The sequence below is a fragment of the Sus scrofa genome, unplaced genomic scaffold (genome assembly GCF_000003025.6).
Source record: "Sus scrofa isolate TJ Tabasco breed Duroc unplaced genomic scaffold, Sscrofa11.1 Contig1878, whole genome shotgun sequence".
Classification (NCBI taxonomy): Eukaryota; Metazoa; Chordata; class Mammalia; order Artiodactyla; family Suidae; genus Sus; species Sus scrofa.
In genome coordinates, this window is record NW_018084968.1 from 260,626 (window position 1) to 280,583 (window position 19,958).

The 19,958-nt window shown below is 48.4% G+C and overlaps 1 protein-coding gene across 2 annotated transcripts in view; it reads right to left on the reverse strand.

Moving 5' to 3' along the window:
* The window catches only part of LARGE1 (LARGE xylosyl- and glucuronyltransferase 1), a 588,827-nt gene that overhangs the window by 46,204 nt on the left and 522,665 nt on the right, over positions 1-19,958 (reverse strand). For both annotated transcript variants that reach the window (XM_021081477.1, XM_021081478.1), the window contains exon 10: positions 14,582-14,737. In XM_021081477.1, coding sequence (XP_020937136.1) covers positions 14,582-14,737 — 156 coding nt within the window. The remainder of the gene's footprint in view (positions 1-14,581; positions 14,738-19,958) is intronic.

The following is a 19,958-nucleotide window of genomic DNA, read 5'->3' on the forward strand; positions in this document are numbered from 1 at the left end:
AAGGTGTCGGTAGCCTGCCAGTTCCTGCTAGAGAACAGCGTCCGGGATTGCGAATCCAGCCCTCGGACCGCACACCAGGGACACCCCACAGCACAAGTACTTCTCTCTTGGGGGATGGATGTGAGGCGCCAATGAGCTGGCAGGAGACACAATGCTGTGTGAACAAAGCAGGCCATCAAAATGCATATGCAGTATGATCTCCTTAGAGCAAGAAGACAAACAAACCACTTAGAAAAGAGACCAAAGGGAACGCATTACAATGTGAACCAAGCTTTGCTCTGAGTGGTGGATCCATAGATGAGTTTTATTGGCTTCTTTATACTTTTCTGTACTTAAGTAATTCCCTGCAATTTCCTCATTGAGCTAATGCAGGTACAAGTGCTGTGTAAACTGTAAAGCGCTACACGCACCTTGGCAATGTTATTATGATGACATTATGTACCTTTTCAAGTTCTAATCTATGACTGCCTATTGCTGACTGCACAGCCGATGTTATCTCAGGAGGGAGACTGGAGCAGCTGAAAACCTGCCTCCTTTTCACCCAGGTAATTTCACCAGGGAGATGCTGAGCTGGAGGTGGGGGTGGCTTTTCTTAACAGGGTCGGAACGCTACCCCACTCCGCTCCCAACCCCACTCTGCTCCCATCGCATGGGGGGCAAGGAGCGCCTGACAAGCAAGTCACAGAAACAAAAGACAGATTTCTCCTGAGATAAAACGCATTTGCTAAATTGCTTCCTTGGGCAGCCAGCTGAGGCACAGGAGATTTGGACTCAAGGGAAAATGGCCTTGAAGCAGTTTGCATTTATTTCTTCCCATCCTTAAGGACAGTGGCCTAGACTGACCTCTGAGCTGCCAGAGATGATGGCTGGTCATGCCTGAGGGCTCAGGGCGGACGGAAGTGTGTCCCTGGTCTCTGGCCTCATGGACGCCTGTTTGGACTCAGGAAAAACTACACAGAGAGACTGTAACTGGACCCTGTGAGGCTGGGTTCCTCCGACACGCATTTACTACTCGACCTTGAGCAGGTCATTTGTCCCGACAGCAAGACCGAGAGTTTGGGCTTCAAGGATCTCGTGCTCACTAGGTCAGGGAACCAGCTGAGAACATCAAAGGCACGTTCTCATGAATACTCACACCATCCCCGGGGGTCAGAGACCGCTCTGCTTTAGAGACAAAGACATTCATCACCTGGATGGTTCAGACACTCGGTCAAGGTCACCCAATGAATGAACAGAGCGCCCTGATTCACACCCAGGCTTATTTTCTCCAAGTTCTTGGATGTAGTCCAGCCATGACAATGCCTCATTCATCCATCTCTGGGGATCTTCCCAGTCCCCCCACGTTGATTGACATACAGTTGATTGACCATGTTGCACTAACGTCTGCTATACAGCAAAACGATTCAGTTATACACATATCTGTTCTTTTTTATATTCTTCTCCATTATGGCTTGTCACGGGGTATTGAATATAGTGCCTTGTGCTATTCAGTAGGATCTTGTTTATCCGTTCTCTATATAATAGTCTGCATCTGCTAATCCCAACCCTCAATCCTTTCTTCCCCCTTGGCAACTGCAAGTCTGTTCTTGATGTCCATGAGTCTGTTTTTGTTTGGTAGATGTTCATTTGTATCTTTTTTTTTTTTTTTTTTTTTTTGCCTTTTCAGGGCCACACCTGCGGCATGTGGAGGGTCCCAGGCCAGGGGTCCAATTGGAGCTGTAGCCACCAGCCTATGCCACAGCCATGCCAGATCCAAGCCACATCTGTGACCTATACCACAACTCACGGCAACACTGGATCCTTAACCGGTGATTGAAGCCAGGGATCAATCCTGCGTCCTTGTGGATACTAGTCAGATTGTTTTCCCTGAGCCATGACAAGAACTTCCACTTGTACCATATTTTAGATTCGTACAAAATGATATCATGGTATTTGTCTAATTTCATTTAGTGTGATAATTTCTAGGCCCATCCATGTTGCTATAATTGGCATTATTTCATTCTTTTTGATGGCTGATAGTATTCCATTGTGTATACAGACCACACCTTCTTATCCATTCCTCTATCAATGGACATTTAGGTTACTTTTTGTCTTGGCTCTTGTAAATAGTGCTGCAATGAACATTGGGGTGCATGTATCTTTTTGAATTATAGTTTTGTTCGATATTTGCCCAGGAGTGGAACTGCTGGATCACATGGGGATCTTACTAGTTCTAACATTAGACGGTTCTGTGACTGTAGAGGAATGACTCATGTGCCCCCTTGGTGGCAGATGTTCTGTGCTCAGCAGTATCATTCATGCTCTCATATTTTCCTGGGAGCACAGCCAGGCTGTCTTCCCAACCTGCCTCCAGGGAAGGCCAAGTTCAGGTCAGCAGAATGTAGGTAGATTCTGGCTACTACAGGCGCCACTTTCAAGACTTATCTCCTGCAGTCTTCTCTTTGTCAGCCAGAGCAGGAACACCCAGTAGAGGATGCTCTGTGGAGGGCAGAGACACAAGAAGGATGGGGTCTGGGCCCTCAGCCTGGAGGAGAGCTTCCTTGTCAATCAGGAGCACTCACCGGGACTTCCTGTGGGTCATAAACTTCCAGCCTGCCGAGCACATTTTGCAATTGCTTGTGTTACCTCAACTAACACGCCTCTTGAACCCTTGGAGCGGTAAGTGATAGAACACGGGACCGAGTAGGCGTCTCGGAGGCCACCCTTCCTCATCATGCCTTAGAACAGTGGGGAGAGGAGTTCCCCTTGTGGCACAGCAGAAACAAATCTGACTAGTATCCATGAGGACGTCGGTTCAATCCCTGGCCTCGCTCAGTGGGTTGGGGATCTGGCGTTGCCGTGAGCTGTGGTATAGTTCACACAGCAGCTTGGATCCCATGTTGCTGTGACCATGGTGTAGGCAGGCAGCTGTAGCTCCAATGTGACCCCTAGCCTGGGAATTTCCATATGCTGCAGGTGCGGCCCTAAAAAAAAAAAAAAAAAAAAAAAGAAAAGAAAGAGAAAAAAACAACAATACTCAGGAGTGTTGCTTTCCATTTTCCACTGTCACTTTCAGTGACCATACCCTCCAAGTCTTCATCCATGTCCTCCCAGTTCTAAATGAGACCCGAAAAGCTGCCTGCTTGCCTCCAGTTGATGGATGAGAAAGCTGGGACACCACAGATGTCCTCAGAAAAGCTGGGGCTCTCATTCACATCTCTAGAACCTAATTCAGGGCTCTTTCCTGTGGTTTCCAAGAAGCGGTTAAGTTTATTAAATCACGTGGACAGGCAGAGAAAGATTACGAGCTGCCTGGTTGCCTGCTGTGTGTACTCGTCAAGAGAGTTCCAGGAAACCCAGGATGCTGATTTCCAAAGAACCAAGCCGTGGACCACTTTCATTCTTCGGGGGAGGGCAGAGGCTCAGGCTTAGGACCATTCAGGGAAGGTTCAGAGAGGGTGTGTGCCCAGCCCTGACCAAGGCTCCGAGGAAATAAAAAGGTAGGGTCTCTTCCCTTCCAGGTATCAGGAGAAATGTGTCCACTGTGCGCACTTTATGGTCCTTGTCTCACGCCAAGCCCTGTGCTCGGAAAGGGGAATGAACTCTGGTTTCTGCACTTAAACTGTTTATACAGTCTGAGTGAGGGAACAAAGGAGCAAGCTGCAATTGTCAAACTGTGTATTCACGATGCAAACAAAACTCAGGCAGGGTGGGGGATGTGCAGTGTGCTACAATGATCTCAACTCCCGACCTGTCTCACCTGATGGAGTCCTCATCAAGCCCATCAGGTAGGATTGGTCCTACCTGCTTCCCATGTTACACATGAGAAAATTGAGGTACAGAGAGTTGAAGTGGCCTGAAATCCCACAGGCAGGATTCTTAACCTTTTACATGAGGCAGCCTTGCTCCAGAGCTGTCCCCTTATGCACTGTGCAGGGAGTCAGTAAGGGGAGGAAGGAGAAGAAAGTAGGCGCTGCTATAAAGACACAGGAGGGTTGGGCACCTGGCACTGTGTACAGGTTACAACCGGAGCCCAGGGGTGTGAAGGAAGGATGCATGAAGCTGATGCCGGTCTAAGGCCCAGACATGGCCCTTGAGTATCTGACCCCATGGCTCCTCCCTCTAGCGACTCCTCTGACCATCCTGGGGCTTCAGGCTCTAGAACTGAACATGCAGTGGAGGCTGGCCTTGGGCAGCCTGTTGTAGGGCTCTGGGTGCCATCCACCCTGGGCTCTGCTGCCCACCATGTGATTAAAGAGCTGGTGACACGTGGCCCGCATGTGAGAGCAATGAGGCATTCTGGTGTTTCTCTGGGATACAGCTGTTTCCACGGGGCCATCTGTTCCCTGGCCTTGCTGTGCCGAGTGATGCTGCAAAGTGTCTGTAGGATCTGTTCATATGTGTCTTGTTTTTAACTTCTAATGGATCCCCGGTGATGCCGCTGTCGTTTCTTCTTGGTGAGCTTCGTATCAGGGCACGCGAGCCCAGAGGCAGGCCGTGGCTCTTACAGCATGAGGGGGTTGAATCTGGAAGCCTTCACTTCAGAGGAAGGAAAGGCATCCAGGACAAGCTTTCTGTGGCTTGCAGCCCTTGGCACACCTTAACTCCTTCAGCCCTCATGGCAGCCTGGGCTGGGTTTGTTTACTGGCCATTTCATAGGTGGGCCAACTGAGGCTCATGGAAGGCGAGAGTTATGCTTGAAGCCATAGATCCAGTCCTGGGGCCAGGTTTTCTGATTTTAAGTACAAGGCTCTTTCCAGAGCACCACAAATGCGTCAAGACAAGGATCTGTAATAGTTCATTTGTTGCACAAAATTTATCGAGCACATACCAGGCAGTCTTTTATAAGCATAAAGATATACTGATGAATGAAACAGATAAACAGCCTTGCAGTCCCAGAGTTTCCATTCTAGTTGGTGAGACATAATCAACAAAATAAATAAGTCCAGAATATAATATGCTGCTCGGTGATAACTGCTATGGAGAAAAATAAAGGCAAGAACTCTGGGAGACAGTGCGAGCTGGGGTTGGGGCAAGTTTTACAATTTGAGATCAGGGAGGGTTTTCAATAGTTGTAAAAAGATTACTCAGCTGTGGGGTCAAGCTTGATACCAGATCCAGAGCTGCCACCAACCTGTTCTTGGATTTCAATTCTCTGAGCCTCCATTTCTTCTTAAAAAATAGCGATAATAAAAATCACCTTGCAGGGTTCATAAAAAAAAGTTAAAAACAAGGATAAAAAGCAAAAGCAACTAGGGGAATCGCTGAATGACTTGCAGTTAACTCTTACGTTAATTTTAAATAGGGAGCTGCATCTGATCTGCAACTTCAAAGTTAGGTAGCCCTGGTTTCTGACCACAGCCCCACCATTAAGGAGTTAACACTGAGCACACTGACTCATCTCTTCTGAGCTGAGGCTTCCTTATCTTGAAATGTGACTGGAATGCCTACCTCCCTCGATTGCGATTGCGGTGAAGATTAAAGTTGCATTTCCCTCTTCCTTCCCTGCAGGAAGTCTCCAATTGTCAAAGACTTGGAAGAAGCAGAGAAAGCCCCTGGAGCAGCAGAGAGCTGTCCCAGCGCAGGAGAGAAGAGAGTGACTCATGCCTGGTGCACAGGATAAGTTTCTGCATCTCCTGTGTCATTGCTTGGGGACTGTTACCAATTCTCCGGATGTTGTCTAGGTGAGGATACTGGGGTTGGGGCTGAACCCAGATGGACAGTGGGGTCATCAATTAGTGATGTCTGCTGTGGGGTCGGGGCTGAGCCCAGATGATCAAATGATGGGGTCATTAATTAGTGATGTCTGCTGTGGGCATGGGTTAAGGAAACTAAGTCCGCACACACTGGCTACTGACTTAAAATTACATATAAGTGGGAAAACTCATTGATGTCCAGTCTTTTCTCTCACTTTTTGGATGTTTGCTATGTTTCACAATTAAATGTCCAACATGACAGTGGATGATTCTTTTACCAATGGACTTTCTGACTTCAATACCATTGGTTTTTCTTTTTTTGGCTGCCAGGGGAAGAACGGATGGGGCGAGCCCAGAAAGGGCTGTACTGAAGCTGATGAACTGAAAATGACAGCTGTCAGAAAGGAATCTGCAGAATAAGCAGCAAAGAGTCTGAGGCCATTTCCTGCCAGGATAAACAGCATCTTCCTTCCTCTGGCCAATTCCTGCCCCCCTCAGCCTACTTAGTGCAACCTTAGTCATCGAAAATTGCAAATTGACTTTTGTACACTTTGGTTATTAAGGAAGGGCATGTACTTGAGCAAGATTCCCATCCAAATTGGAAAATATAAAACATCTATAATAACACATTTTAATGGTTTTGCATTTAAAAAGGTGAGCTTCCTTTATCTGGGAAATTCCCTGAGGTGGAGCAAGGCACTCTTGATGATAAAGCCACCCTCTATAAATACAGTGCTTGGAGAGTTACATTTTTTCTGCATAGCCCACTGTATGGAAATTACACTCTGCCTGGCTGTCAGGGACAATGGTGAGGCGTGGGGGGGGTGTGTGTGCTTTTTTTTCAATGCTCCAAAAGACAGAACTTAGATTACTGGAGTCCTTGCAGAAGGGTGGGGGAGGGATTTCAACTCAACGTGAGGCAGGAAGAAAGGGCTGGCATCTGGAGCTTTCCAATAGTGAAATAAGCTGCTGCAGGTGGTGAGCTCCCTGTCCCTGGGAGGATTCCAGCAGAAGCCTGAAGGAAGCCTGTTAGGGATGCCATAGAAGGATTTTTGCACGGATTAGAGGGTGGAGAATGTCTGTGACTATCCAGCTGTGTTCTGCGGTGTCTCGGGGTTTCTTGGATATGCTTGAGGGGCTGGGTTGCTGAGGAGAGCAGAGAGAAATGCTACGGTATAGAATTTTAGCCTCCATGTGCCTTCAATCAAATTATAGTTACTAATGCCTACTGAATGCTTATTGCATTACACAGATTAACTTACTTGTTCTGGGGAGAGATGCCCAGACAAACCATGGGCCAGGAGTGGCTTTGTCCCATCAGCTACCATTATTCTGTATCACAGTTGGAGCCCCAGCTCTTCCCGACAAAACCACCTTGTTGGGGGGCAAGCACCCCAAACAGCAGATGGAAAATGGCTCTGCTCCTGAGTTGAATCACCTTGATCCCCTGTCTTGATGCTCCTTCCTTCCCTCTTTTCTTTTTTCTTTTCTCTCTCCCTCTCTCTCTCTCTGGCAGCAAGACCAACCAAACCACCTCATCCTCCTACCCAGAGTCTCCTAACTGGGGGGAAATCCAGGGTTGTTTGGAGCAAATGTGACACCCCTTCCCATGCTTTATATGGAGATTTCCAAGTGACCCTGTACATTCATCTCTCTGCTAGGTTTTTCTAGAAAAAAAATGTCTTAAAAAACCCTTAACCCATTTGTGAAATAATGAATTATGATGAGACAGGTTGGGCACTGGAGTTTGTGAAAAACCCCACCTCTATAAACACGGTTCTGGATGCTAAGTCCTATTTCTGGTGACAATATATATTATCTACGGAACAGCATGACAAAGGCATCTTTGTGCCCAGTTATTTATCAGATGGTAAACCCGAGGCTCAGAGCATCCACGTGACCTCTCTGAGCTCCTGTGTCTGTTAACTGCGTGATCTGGGATGATGAGCGAGCTCACGCCCTTATCATCGTCACCACTTGCTTATGAAGAAGTAATAATAATAATGCAAAAATGAACTTGTGCAGCCCAGCACGTGCTCGTGCTCACGTCATCTTCATTGGAAGCTGAGTATGCACGCTCACTGTCCCCTCTAGTCCCCAGTGCCCGTGCTGTTCCCTCCACTCCTTCCCACGCCTCCTTACTCATTCCTCAAATCTCTGCCCTGATGCACTTTCTTTCCCTGAGTCAGGTGGGACGCCCTTCTCGTGTGCCCTCAAAGCACTCTCTGACCTGGTACTTACTGCCCTGGATGCCAACCCCGTGCCTGTCTGTTCCCCCACCAGACAAGGGCTGTGAGAGTCAGGCTTCCACCTGCATGGCTGCCCCAGGATCACCAGGCTTATGGCTGCCGATGGTCTGGATGACTATCTTCCCGAGCAGATGAACTCTGAGACTTAGACCCTACCGCTGGGGCCCTTTCCTGTCTAGGATCTGCAGTCCAAGGGGAGGTCCCTGACTTCCTTTCTGTCAGGCTGCAACACCAGTGTGCTTGTCAAAGCTCCAACGACCTCTTCCCCCAGAGCTGGGAGCATCCAGTTTTGGCTGATCCCAGGTCTTACCGCTTTTCTCTGGTTGTGTGCAGATGACACGGGGCATGCTGCAATGGACTGGGGTACCACGCCCCGCAGAAGCATGGTTCCGGATGTTACAGACTCTCTTCCTGTCCTGTTGCCAGAGGCACCTGCCTGAAGCAAGGCTCAGGGACCTGCCATCTCAGTTTATGAGGGCCACCTGCACCTGCTGTCCTGTTCTCAGTGCCCACAGAACAACCCATCTGCTCTCTCCATCCTCATTGCTGCTGCTCTTGGTCATAGCCCCAGCATCATCTTTTTGCCTGGGCTGCGGCCACAGCCTCTAAGTAGTCTCCCTGCCTCCAGTCTCGTCCCTTCCATTCTATTCTCTACAATGTAAATCTGACTGTGATGAAAACCCCTGGCTGACTCCTCGCAGCCAACAGGATCAAGTCTAAATTCAGCACAGCCAAGGCCCTTGGATCAGCTTCATTCTTGCCCTCTCTCCAGACACGCCTCCCTCTGCTCCAGGGCAGAAACTACCAGCAGGTTCTCTGAACTCTCTCGCTTCTTTCACTTGCTCTCCCTTTGCCTGGCCCTTCATTCTTCATTCCCTGAATGTTTATTAAGTGCTTATTATATGCTCGCTTCTGCTCTAGAGGAGGGGGCCCAGAGGTGAACAGTCCAGGCAGGGTCTTTAATGTAATGGTCTTATATTTGGGGAAAAAAAAAAAAAACCTAGGGAAAAAAATGACATGAACCAAGTAATTATGGAGAGTAGGTATGGGCTGATGAAAATAGGGCACTCTGGAGGATAATGTGAGAAAGAATGTATGTATACATATGACTGGGTCACTTTGCTGAACAGCAGAAATTGACAGAACATTGGAAATCAACTATAATAAAAAATAGAATGAGAGAAAAATGAAAACACCATGTAAACGAAAAATCCTCTGTCCAAAAATAATAACCATTTCTTAAACTCAATGATCAATTCTCAGTACATATTTTACCTCTCAGTAGTATTCAATAAATTTGATGACATTCTTAAAAAAAAAAAAAGAAAAAGAAATTAGGGCACATGCCAGAGAATGACGTAAAGGGGTGGGGGTGGGGGGGACAGTCAGGGTGTCCCAGGACCTGGGAAGCACGTGCAACGTGCTAAGGAGGGTGGGAGGAACCTGGGATAGAGCAGAGAGGCTGTGAGTGTGGGCTCGGTGTCAAGGGGAGAAGGTCTGGGGGGACAGGTGGTGGGAGCCTCACAGAGAGACGCACTCTCCGTCACGGCCCTCCCTGCACCCGGGTGGACTGTCCTGCCCTCCTGCTGTCTCTGACACTGGTATGTGGCAAGCACTTTCCACAGGGCTGGGCCAGCCTCTAATTTCCATCGCAGTGCCCTGCACAGCTTCTGGCAGAGGGCGGGCTCCCGTGCACACTTACTGAGCAACTAGATGCTGCCACAGATACTGAGAAGGGCCACCCAAAACTCCTCCCTTCTGATGACCCATCAGGGGAAGCTGATGGTAGGGAGAGTTGATGAGTCATTTCTAAAGGGAGTCCCTATACAGAGAGTAAAAGGGAGTCACCTATGCAGAGATTAACCGATGGCGCCATCCTGCAAGGCTTTTTGTTTGAGCCTCTTCCTTGGAGGGAAACCAAGGAAGAGAAAACACAGTGCTTGTTGAAACCTCTAAGGGCTTCCCAGGATCTGAGACAGAGGCCAAGTGCCTAATGGCTGTCTTTCCTCTACCACCAGGGGTAAAGAAAGGCAGGCCCTGAGGAAGGAGTAGAAGGAGATGCAGAAGAATGCTGGAGTCTGAGGCGACTCCACTGGGACCTGGGGCCAAGTGACAGAGCTAGGGTGGCCTAGTGACCAGTCATCCTGACACAGGGCCAGGTAGGTGCACACCCGCAGAGCTTCCCCCACCACGGGAGCCTAAAAGACTTCTCCTGACTTCTAAGGTGAGAATACAAACAGCAGTGGTAATACAAAATTCTGAATCTTTAAGCCACTTCCAGCATCTTTCCCATCTGCCTCCTGTCTGCCTGCTGCTCAGCATCTCCTCTGCTCCTTGTTCCCCACCAGACCCTGGGCACAGGCCATCCTTAGCTCCTCACACCAAACCTGCCCTGCCAATCCAGCTCCCAGACTTTAGACTATACTACAAAGCTACAGTCATCAAAACAGGATGGTACTAGCACAAAAACAGAAACACAGATCAATGGAATAGGATAGAAAGCCCAGAAATAAATCCACCCACCTATGGTCAACTAATCTATGAAAGGATGCAAGAATCTACAATGGAGAAAAGACAGTCCCTTTAATAAGTGGTGCTGGGAAAACTGGATGGCTACATGTAAAAGAGTGAAATTAGAACATTCTCTAACACCATATGCAAAAATAAACTCAAAGTGGACTAAAGACCTAAATATAAGACAAGATACTATATAACTCTTCAAGGAAAACATAGGCTGAACCCTCTCTGACATAAACGGCAGCAATATCTTCTCAGACCCACCCCCTAAGAGTAATGACAATAAAAACAAAAATAAACAAATGGGACCTAATTAAACTTAAAAGATTTTCACAGAAAAGGAAATCTGAAGCAAAACCAAAAGACAACCCACAGAATGGGAGAAAATATTTGTAAATGGATTAATCTCCAAAATATATAAACAGCTCCTACAGCTCAAAAACAAACAAACAAACAAAAAAAACCAAAAAACCAACCCCATCAAAAAATGGGCAGGAGTTCCCGTCGTGGCGCAGTGGTTAACGAATCCGACTAGGAACCATGAGGTTGCGGGTTCGGCCCCTGGCCTTGCTCAGTGGGTTAAGGATCCGGCGTTGCCGTGAGCTGTGGTGTAGGTTGCAGACGCGGCTGGGATCCCGCGTTGCTGTGGCTCTGGCGTAGGCCGGTGGCTACAGCTCCGATTAGACCCCTAGCCTGGGAACCTCCATATGCCGAGGGAGCGGCCCAAGAAATAGCAACAACAACAACAACAACAAAAAAAGACAAAAAAGACAAAAAAAAAAAAAATGGGCAGAAGATATCAACGGACATTTCTTTGAAGAAGACATACAGGTGGTCAAAAACAGATGAAAAGATGCTCAACATCACTAATTATTAGAGAACTGCAAATCAAAACTACTATGAGGTACTATCTTACACCAGCCAGAATGGCCATCATCAAAAAGTCTACAAACAATAAATGCTGGAGAGGGTGTAGAGAAAAGGGAATCCTCTTACACTGCTGGTGGGAATGTAAACTGGTGCAACTCCTATGAAAACAGTATGGAGATGACTCGAAAAACTAAAAATAGAATTACCATATGATCCAGCAATCACCTTCCTGAGCATCTATTGGGGGAAAAAAAACCGTAACTGAAAAGATACATGTACCTTAATGTTCACTGCAGCACTATACATGATAGCCAAGACATGGGAGCAACCTAAATGTTCATTGACAGAGGAGTGGATAAAGAAGATGTGGTACATTTATACAAGGGAATATTACTCAGCCATGAAAAGGATGAAATAATGGCATTTGCAGGAACATGGATGGACCTAGAAATTATCATACCAAGTGAAGTTAGACAGTGAGAGACAAACACATGCTATCACTTAAATGTGGAATCTAAAAAAGAAGATACAAATAAACTTGTTTGCAGAACAGAAACTGACTCACAGACTTTGCAAAACTTATGGTTGCCAAAGGGGAAAGGTTGTGGGGAAGGGGTGAACCGGGGCTCAGAAATGGGAAAGAAATGTTCTAAAATTAGGTTGTGATGATCATTGTACAGCTATAAATACAATAAAATCCACTGAGTCAAACCTGTGCTGCCTCAGGACCTTTGCACCAGCGACTTCCTCCACACAAGGAATGTAATTCCTTTGCTCTTCTCTCCCGCCTTCTCCCACCCCCTGCTCTAGCTTTACTGAGGTATAGCTGGTGTACAAAAAAGGACATGTAATGAAAACAATCTAGTGAGTTTGGACATATGTATACACTCAAGTTACTAGCATCACTTTCAAGGTAATAAACACAACCATCACCTCCAAAAATTCCTGGGTTGTTCTTCTCGTTTTGTGGTAAGAACACTTACCATGAACTCTACCCTCTTAAAACTTCTTAAGTGCCTCATGCCTTGTGAACTAAAAGTACTATGTTGGAGAGGAGAGCCTGGAACTTATCCTGTACAAGTGTACCTTTATATCCATTGAACACAGCTCCCCACGACCTTTGGACCCATGCCCTGGTAGGCACCATTCTATCACCCACATCTATATATTGCAATATTTAGCTTATTTATTCATTTTTGACTGTACCCACAGCATGCAGAAGTTCCCAGGCCAGAGACTGAACCTATGCCACAGCAGCGACCCAATCCACAGCGGTGACAATACTGGGTCCTTAGCTTGCTGAGCCACCAGGGAACTCCTATGTTGGACTATTTTAGATGACTCATGCAAGGACTCAGGCAGTATTTGTGCTTCTGTGACTGACATATTTCACTTAACACAATGTCTTCCAGGCCCATCTATGGTGTCACAAATGGTAAGATTTCTTTCTTTTTTTCAGGTTGAAGAGAATAATATACCCACACACTACATTTTCTTTATCCAATCACCTGTTGATGAATACTTGGTGGTTTCCATAACTTGGCTATTAAGAATAATGCTACAGCGAACATGGAAATGCAGATGTGGCTTTGGAATGCTGAGTTCAGTTCTTTAGGACGCATACCCAGAAGTGGTTGGCTGGATCATATGATAGTTCTATTGCTAATTTTCTGAGGAATCTCTATACTTCCCCCTACAGCAGCTACATCATTTTACATCCCACCCCCAGGGCACAATTTCTCCATGTCCTTGCCAACACTCAAATCTTTTTAGTAAAAGCCATCTGAACAGGCATGGAGAAATACCGAGTTGTGGCTTTGATTTGCATTTCCCTCATCCCCTGCTCTCCAAGCCTGTCTCTTTCTTGTATTTGGGTGTTGGATGAAATGTCACCTCCTCCGAGAAGTCCTCCCTGACCCCTTGAACCAGCGGTTTACTAATACATCACTATGGAGCACCCGCCACTGGCTGATAATTTTCCTTAACAATTTTTCTAGTTATTCATTGTGTCTCCTCACTAGACTCTCAGCACCATGAGAGCAGGGACCATTCTTCATTTTAAACTATGAGTCCCCAGTGCTCAGGATAAGAAGGCCTCGAGTAAATGTTGACGGACTGAATGAACCAATTACTTCTGCGTCTAATTCTAAAGGTCAAGGAAAGGGCAGGGTGCAAATATCTATCAGGCACCTCACATATAGCAGACGCTGAGTGAGGTGCTTTATTTTTTTTTTTAATTTTTATTTTTATTTTGCTTTTTAGGGCCGCACCTGCGGCATATGGAAGTTCCCAGGCTAGGGGTCTAATCGGAGCTACAGCTGCCAGCCTACACCAGAGCCACAGCAACGCCAGATCTGAGTTGTGTCTGTGACCTACACCACAGCTCATGGCAACACTGGATTTTTAACCCACTGAGCGAGGCCAGGGATCCAACCTGCAACCTCATGGTTCCTTGTCAGATTTGTTTCCGCTGTGCCACCATGGGAACTCCTGAGTGAGATGCTTTACATGCAATTTCTCACTGAGCCTCAGAACAGCCCTATAACAATATTTTTTTTATCTCTATGTAATAGTTGAGGAAACTGAAGCTCAGAGAGGTTGAGTAACTTACTGGAGGTCACACAGGTGGCAATCGGAAGGGAATGAAGCAAATTGAGGTCAACCTGACTCTATATGTCCTCACTGCCTTTTCCACTACAGTGTGCTGCTTCCCCACATCCTGCTCCTCAGAACTTCAAATCAGTCTCAACTTTGTTCCTATATGCTGTGTGACCATGAACAACCTGCTTAACCTCTCTGTGTCTAAATGTCTTCAACTCTAATTGGGGGAAAAAAGAAGGCTTCTATGATTATCAAATGAGATATAACATATGAAAAAAATAATAAATAGTGAGAAAAGAGGACAACATAGTAGATATCAGCTATGCCAATGACCACAAGTGAAAATCTCTTGTGCCACCCCAGGCATTGACGGTGAATCCTGGGTTTCCCACGTGAGTGCTGTGTCCGTAAGGACCTCAGAGTTCCTGGCTGTGGAGGGACACGTGGTCTGCTATTTCACTGGTGTTTTTGCTTATTCTGCTTTCTCTGCGTGGATGCTTCCTTCTGACCTCACTTAGGCTGGGCTGAGTGTACCCCTTCTGCACCCACAGGGATGAGCATGGCAGTGATCTGCTGACGTGCCCATCCCACCCCAGAGGGTCCTGGACTCCCAGGGCAGGGAGGGCATCTGCCTCCCCTTGGGCCTGTTCTGAGCCTGGCACCACTCACGTTTTCACTGTTAACGTCAGCCTCGCTGGGGCAGCCAAACAGCTCCCGTCGCAGGAGGTTTCCGTCGTACTCCAGGAAGGTCAGGTAGAGGTTGCGGAAAAACTCCACATGCTTGTTCTTCACCCGCAGCTTCTTGGGGGAGTTCCAGTGAATGACCTGGGGGGTGACAAGGAGGCGGTCAGGCAGGGAGGACCTGCACTTGTGGGCAGCAGGGCTGGGCATTGGTTTGAGCACTATTTGGGGGCCTGCCCATCCACCCATCCACCCATCCATCCATTCATCCATCCACCCATCCAGCTACCCATCCACCCACCCATCCACTCATTCATTATTTACTGTGAGGGATTAAGAACCAGGGCACTGAGGCCAGACAGCCTCGGGTCAAATCCTGGCTCTGCTCTAGGTAGTGATTTAATCTTAGGTAGATTATTTAACCTCTCTGTACCTCAGTTTTCTCATCTGTGAAATGGGAACTGTAACAGCTTCTGCCTAGACCAGCATTTAAGCTTTCAGCTCTCACCCTCCAAATCTGCTTTGTGATGCTGAGGACAGGACTCTGAAAACTCTGCTTCTGCTTTGCCACCCGCTGCCTGTTCAGTGCTGCCAACAGGGGCCAGGAGAGGGAGACAAAGTCTGAGGAGGAAGAAGTAACTTGCCCCTGCCTGCTGCTTCCTGATCCTGTAAGCATCACCCTACCATCCTTCTCCACACCAGCGGTGGCACCTCTTTCCTTTAGTAGCAGTTAAACCCATTCTGCAGTTTTCCCAAAACTCAGGACCAGCTGTGTGGCCCTCCATCCCCACTCAGGGCTGCTGCCTCTAGATCTGCCCGCTGACCCCTTCTCTGAGTGAAGTGTGGCTTCCAGCCCCGAGGTGTAATAATTCCCACCTCTTCCCTCTGTTCCTTCAGCTCCAGGGGTGGAAACTGTTTCCTGCAATTTTCTATTTTTGCTTTTATAGTTACACCAAGTGAACACTTTGCGTTGTTATCATTTTTAAAGATTAAATTTTCTTTTCAAATAATTGGTATGGTTTCTGCCTCCAGCCAGGACTGACGGATGCACTGTCTCCCAGAGCTGCTGTGAAAAATCAACTCATTAATACACATAAAGCACGGACATAGTGCCTGGCATAGGAAGAGCGCTCAGTGAGTGCTGGCTCTGACTATTAAGTGCCTACAGTATACTAAGTTGGGAGATGGCCAGAGGGCCCTGCTGGCACTGCCTGCCCTTGGCCGGTTCATGGTCTGCTGGGGAGATGCATCCCCAGACAGGTAACACAAGGCAATCACAGAAGGAGGATTAAGAACTGGCAGCTCAAGGATGCTCAGGGAAGCATCTAGGAAGGAGATGCCTGTGTTGGGGCTTGAAGAATCAGCAGGAGCTTTCTGGGGAGACAGGGGCTTGATAGGGCAGGTCGGGGTTGGGGTGGGGAGAGAGATATGGCTGCAGAAGGAAGCAGGGGACATCCTGGCCCCGTGGGACCATGTTCTGAACTCAGACTGCATCACTGGAGATTTTTAAGGAGGGAGACTGACTCCGACTGTGATGGAGAAGGTGCGAATATTGGGATGGAGGGGCCCAAAGTAGGGCTGGGGGTGCCGGTTACAAGTCAGCTGTTTACAGGGAGCACAGCTTACCCCCCCGGGCTGGGGATTCATCCCTGAGTGGAGCCCTATGTCCGTCCACAGTGTTTCACAACCACTGTCTCGCTTTGATCCTCACGTGGACCCCAACAAGGAAGGTACGTTTCAAGACGAAGATGCTGTGAAGACGTAACTTGCCCAGGACTGCAAAGCTGGTAAATGCTGGAGCTGGGACTCCAACACAAACTGGAATCAACCTGATTCCAAAGCCCTCTACTCCGTGGAGAACTGGAGGAGCCAGGTGCTCAGACTTCCTTTGTCATGCTTCGTCACGTTACAGAAGAGATGATATAACTCTCCCCTCCCCCACCAGTCCCCTACGGCCACGCCCCCGCTCAGTGGGAGGAAGGAGGAGAGGAAGCGGCATCCAGAGCTCAGCTGCTTCCCGCTCCTCCTGCAGCCACACTGTGTCCACGGGAGCCTGAGACAGGTCTGAGGCCCCATCTCCCTCTGCCCTCCGCTCGGGGTCCCCTGGATGTGGCAGCCACAGCCCCTGATGGCAGCTGGGAAAACACTGCTCTGTAAGACCAAGCCCCTCTCTCAGGGTGAGGCGAATAACAGGAGACCTATTTGGTCCAAACCACACCCCAGCTCTCGCCTAGCCAGCAGTGGTGTAGTCCAGCAAGAATCCGGGCTATCAGACCAGCCTGGGTCTGAATCCCAGCCACGCTCTTTGCCAGCTGTGTGTGTCCTTGGGCAACTTGTTTTATTTCCTGGCTGCCCAGCCTCCTCCTGTGACTTTGGCGTTCCCACTGTGGCGCAATGGGATCGGTGGCATTTCTGGAGCGCCAGGACACAGGTTCAATCCCCAGCCTGGTACAGAGGGTTAAGAATTTGATTTTGCTCCACCTGCAGCATAGGTCTCAACCGCGGCTCAGATCTGATCCCTGGCCCGGGAACTCCATATGCCGTGGGGTGGCCAAAAACCAACCAACCAACCCCGACTTCAGCAAGTAGTTCTAAGACGGTTAAACAGATGCCGGGCACAGGAGAAGTGGCTCCATATGGGTGGGTTCTCTTTCCCATCAACGATGGGACCACCAGCCTGCATTAGGAGAGCGCTGCCCCCCCCACACCAGCAGGAGGTCCCCACAGCAGGCATCTAGTGCTCAGGAGAGGCCAGGAAGGGCCAGCCAACCCTCCGGGGAAGAAGGCCACTTGGCAGGTGGCATGTGCCTTTCAGTGAAGGATGAGGGTGCAACATGTGCGAGAGGGAAGATGTGGGAAGACTCCCCTGGGAGTACCCCCGCCCCCAGGGAGGAGCAGGTCCAGGGCCGTGCATCGAAATAACCGCGTGCAAGCTGCTGACCCTCACACACAGCAGGGATCAGTCTTTGCCATGGAAGATTCTGGCACTTGCCAAGTGCTGAGCCAGCAGGAAGGCAGACGGATGTGCCTTGGACTCAGGAAACCCGAGCTTCTTCGATAGGAAAAACTGAAACTAAGGGGAAATCAGGGCTGGCCTCTGGGTCCATGAACAACCAACCTGTACTCATCATTCATGAATCTGCCAGGCTTGAATCCCACTGTCCATTTCACAAAGACGGCACTTGGCCTGCCTGTATCTCACGGATGAGACACACCGTCAGCGCTGAACCCGAAACCCTGGGTTCCTGACTTGCTACCATGTCAGAAGCTGAGCACTTGACAGGCGAGGAGAGGGAGGTCTATGGAGGAGGGGGGCTTGCCCAAGGTCACGTGGAGAGTCTGGACCAGGCCAGCTCTCACCCCATCACACCCCACGCTGGTCTGTGTCTGCACAGGGATCTGGGTTTGTGCATCATCTATGGGCAAATGCTGGGGTTATTATACACAAAGCATCACAGGTTTAAGGAACCTAGGGGGAGAAGATGGTGGGGTCACTGGCAGGCCAAGGGGGTTTTAGAAAACTCTGTGAACTTGGCTGCCCTGGGATAGGTAAGGCTATTCAAAGTCTATTAATGTGTGTTCAGATTTACCTTTTCTCCTTAGGTTTTTAATCATCAGAACACAGAATACTCCATCCCCCGGTGCTAGGCTCTAGGGAAGTAATAGTTACTGGTTATCTATCACCCACTGTATGCGAGACAAAGGCCAGGGTTGTCCTGTTGTGTGTGTGTATGTGTGTGTGTGTGTGTGTGTGTGTTCACACTGAATCCTCAAACAGCCCAGTAAGGTGGATTCTATCATTTTACAGACAACAGTCCTGAAGGTCACTCAGCCAGTAAGCAGGCAGCCAATCCTAACACAAAATCAGTCCTATCTTACTCCCAAATCTTTTTCTTTCCACCACATCATTCATTTCATCGAGGTGCCAGGTACTGAGAGGGGCTGTGTCTGTGACCCAAAAGATCATGCTTCTTTCTGTAACTTGTAACTGAGAGGCAGAGGCAGACATTACCTAACTGCCCATTTTAAGTTACAAGGACGACTCGTGCTTCTAAAGAGACGGTCATGAGAGGTTGCTGGAGACCATTTCTGGGCTGGGCTAGTTCAAGTATAGAGAAACCAAGGCCTAAGGGAGGGCAGTGACTTGCCTGCAGTCACGGCAGAAGGAGAAGTCGAGGCACCTCCATCTTCGGCGCCACTGTTCCTGCCTCTGAGACTTGGATTTAGAATGACTATTGCTGATAATTTTGATCAGCACATGTCTAACTCCTGACAATGTCACTTCCTGGTCCCTGGAGGGAGACTCCCCATGGGGGCAGCTGGGGGGCAGCCAGCTGGTGTGTACATGACATACACTGACAAGCTTTCACAAGACGAAATGACCCTGGGAATGTGCCCAAAACACGTTCTTGCAAAAAGCTGGTGAGTGGACGGCAGTCCTTGAGGCTTGTGAAATGGATTGTAACTTAGTCTACTTGCTGGGACACAGGAGCCCAATGATAATAAGTATTATTAATTTTAAAGCTAACATAGACTGGATGTTTGCTATGCACCAAGCACGGCTCTGAAAACTTCACTGGTCATAGCTTGTTTATTCTTCATTCAACACGACACGTGATCTTCTCATTGTCCCGCTCGGCAAATTGTCCCAAGTTACACAGCTAGGAAGTGGGAGTCAGGATTTGAACCCAGAGAGATAGAAACATTAGGAATCGCTCTTTTATTTCTCCCAGGTCTGCAATTATCAAATGACTCTGTGTAGAGCAATGAACATAACATTTTCAGAAGATTATAGGATCAGAAATGAAACCTACTCTGCTTTCCCCAAAATAGGGACAGCGCCCATCCCCAGGGTACGAAGGCTGCAGGGTGACTTAGGACTCGGCAGATACATGGGCTGAACCTTCTGGAGGACGCAGAGAGGGAGGCATCCAGGTTGCATAGCAGGTGGGCTGCAGAAGCTGCCAGGCATCTGGGGCCCCAGGGGTGTGATCGGATTGGATCTGAAATGTCTATAAAGGCTGAGTATATGTGCAGACTTGAAGGAAGCCTGCAATGAGCCTGAGAAATTGATGGAAATTGATTACTGCCCAGGAGACTTAAACATCATCTGGGAAGGCAGCAGAAGTCACCTTGATGAAAGGAGAAACGAGAAACTCTATCACCCACCAAGGGCGCAGGAAAAAGCATTTCAAGGACAGAAACAAGACCTCGGCACCAAGACAAGGCTATAGGAAGAGCGGGCCAATGCTTCAGCTTCTGAAGAACTTGGAACCCAGAGGGTTCCTAAAAATAATTTATGGTGCAAAAGTGCTAAGAAATTGCAATCGGTGTGCAGATGCCAAGAGGATAAGAGCATGAGGCT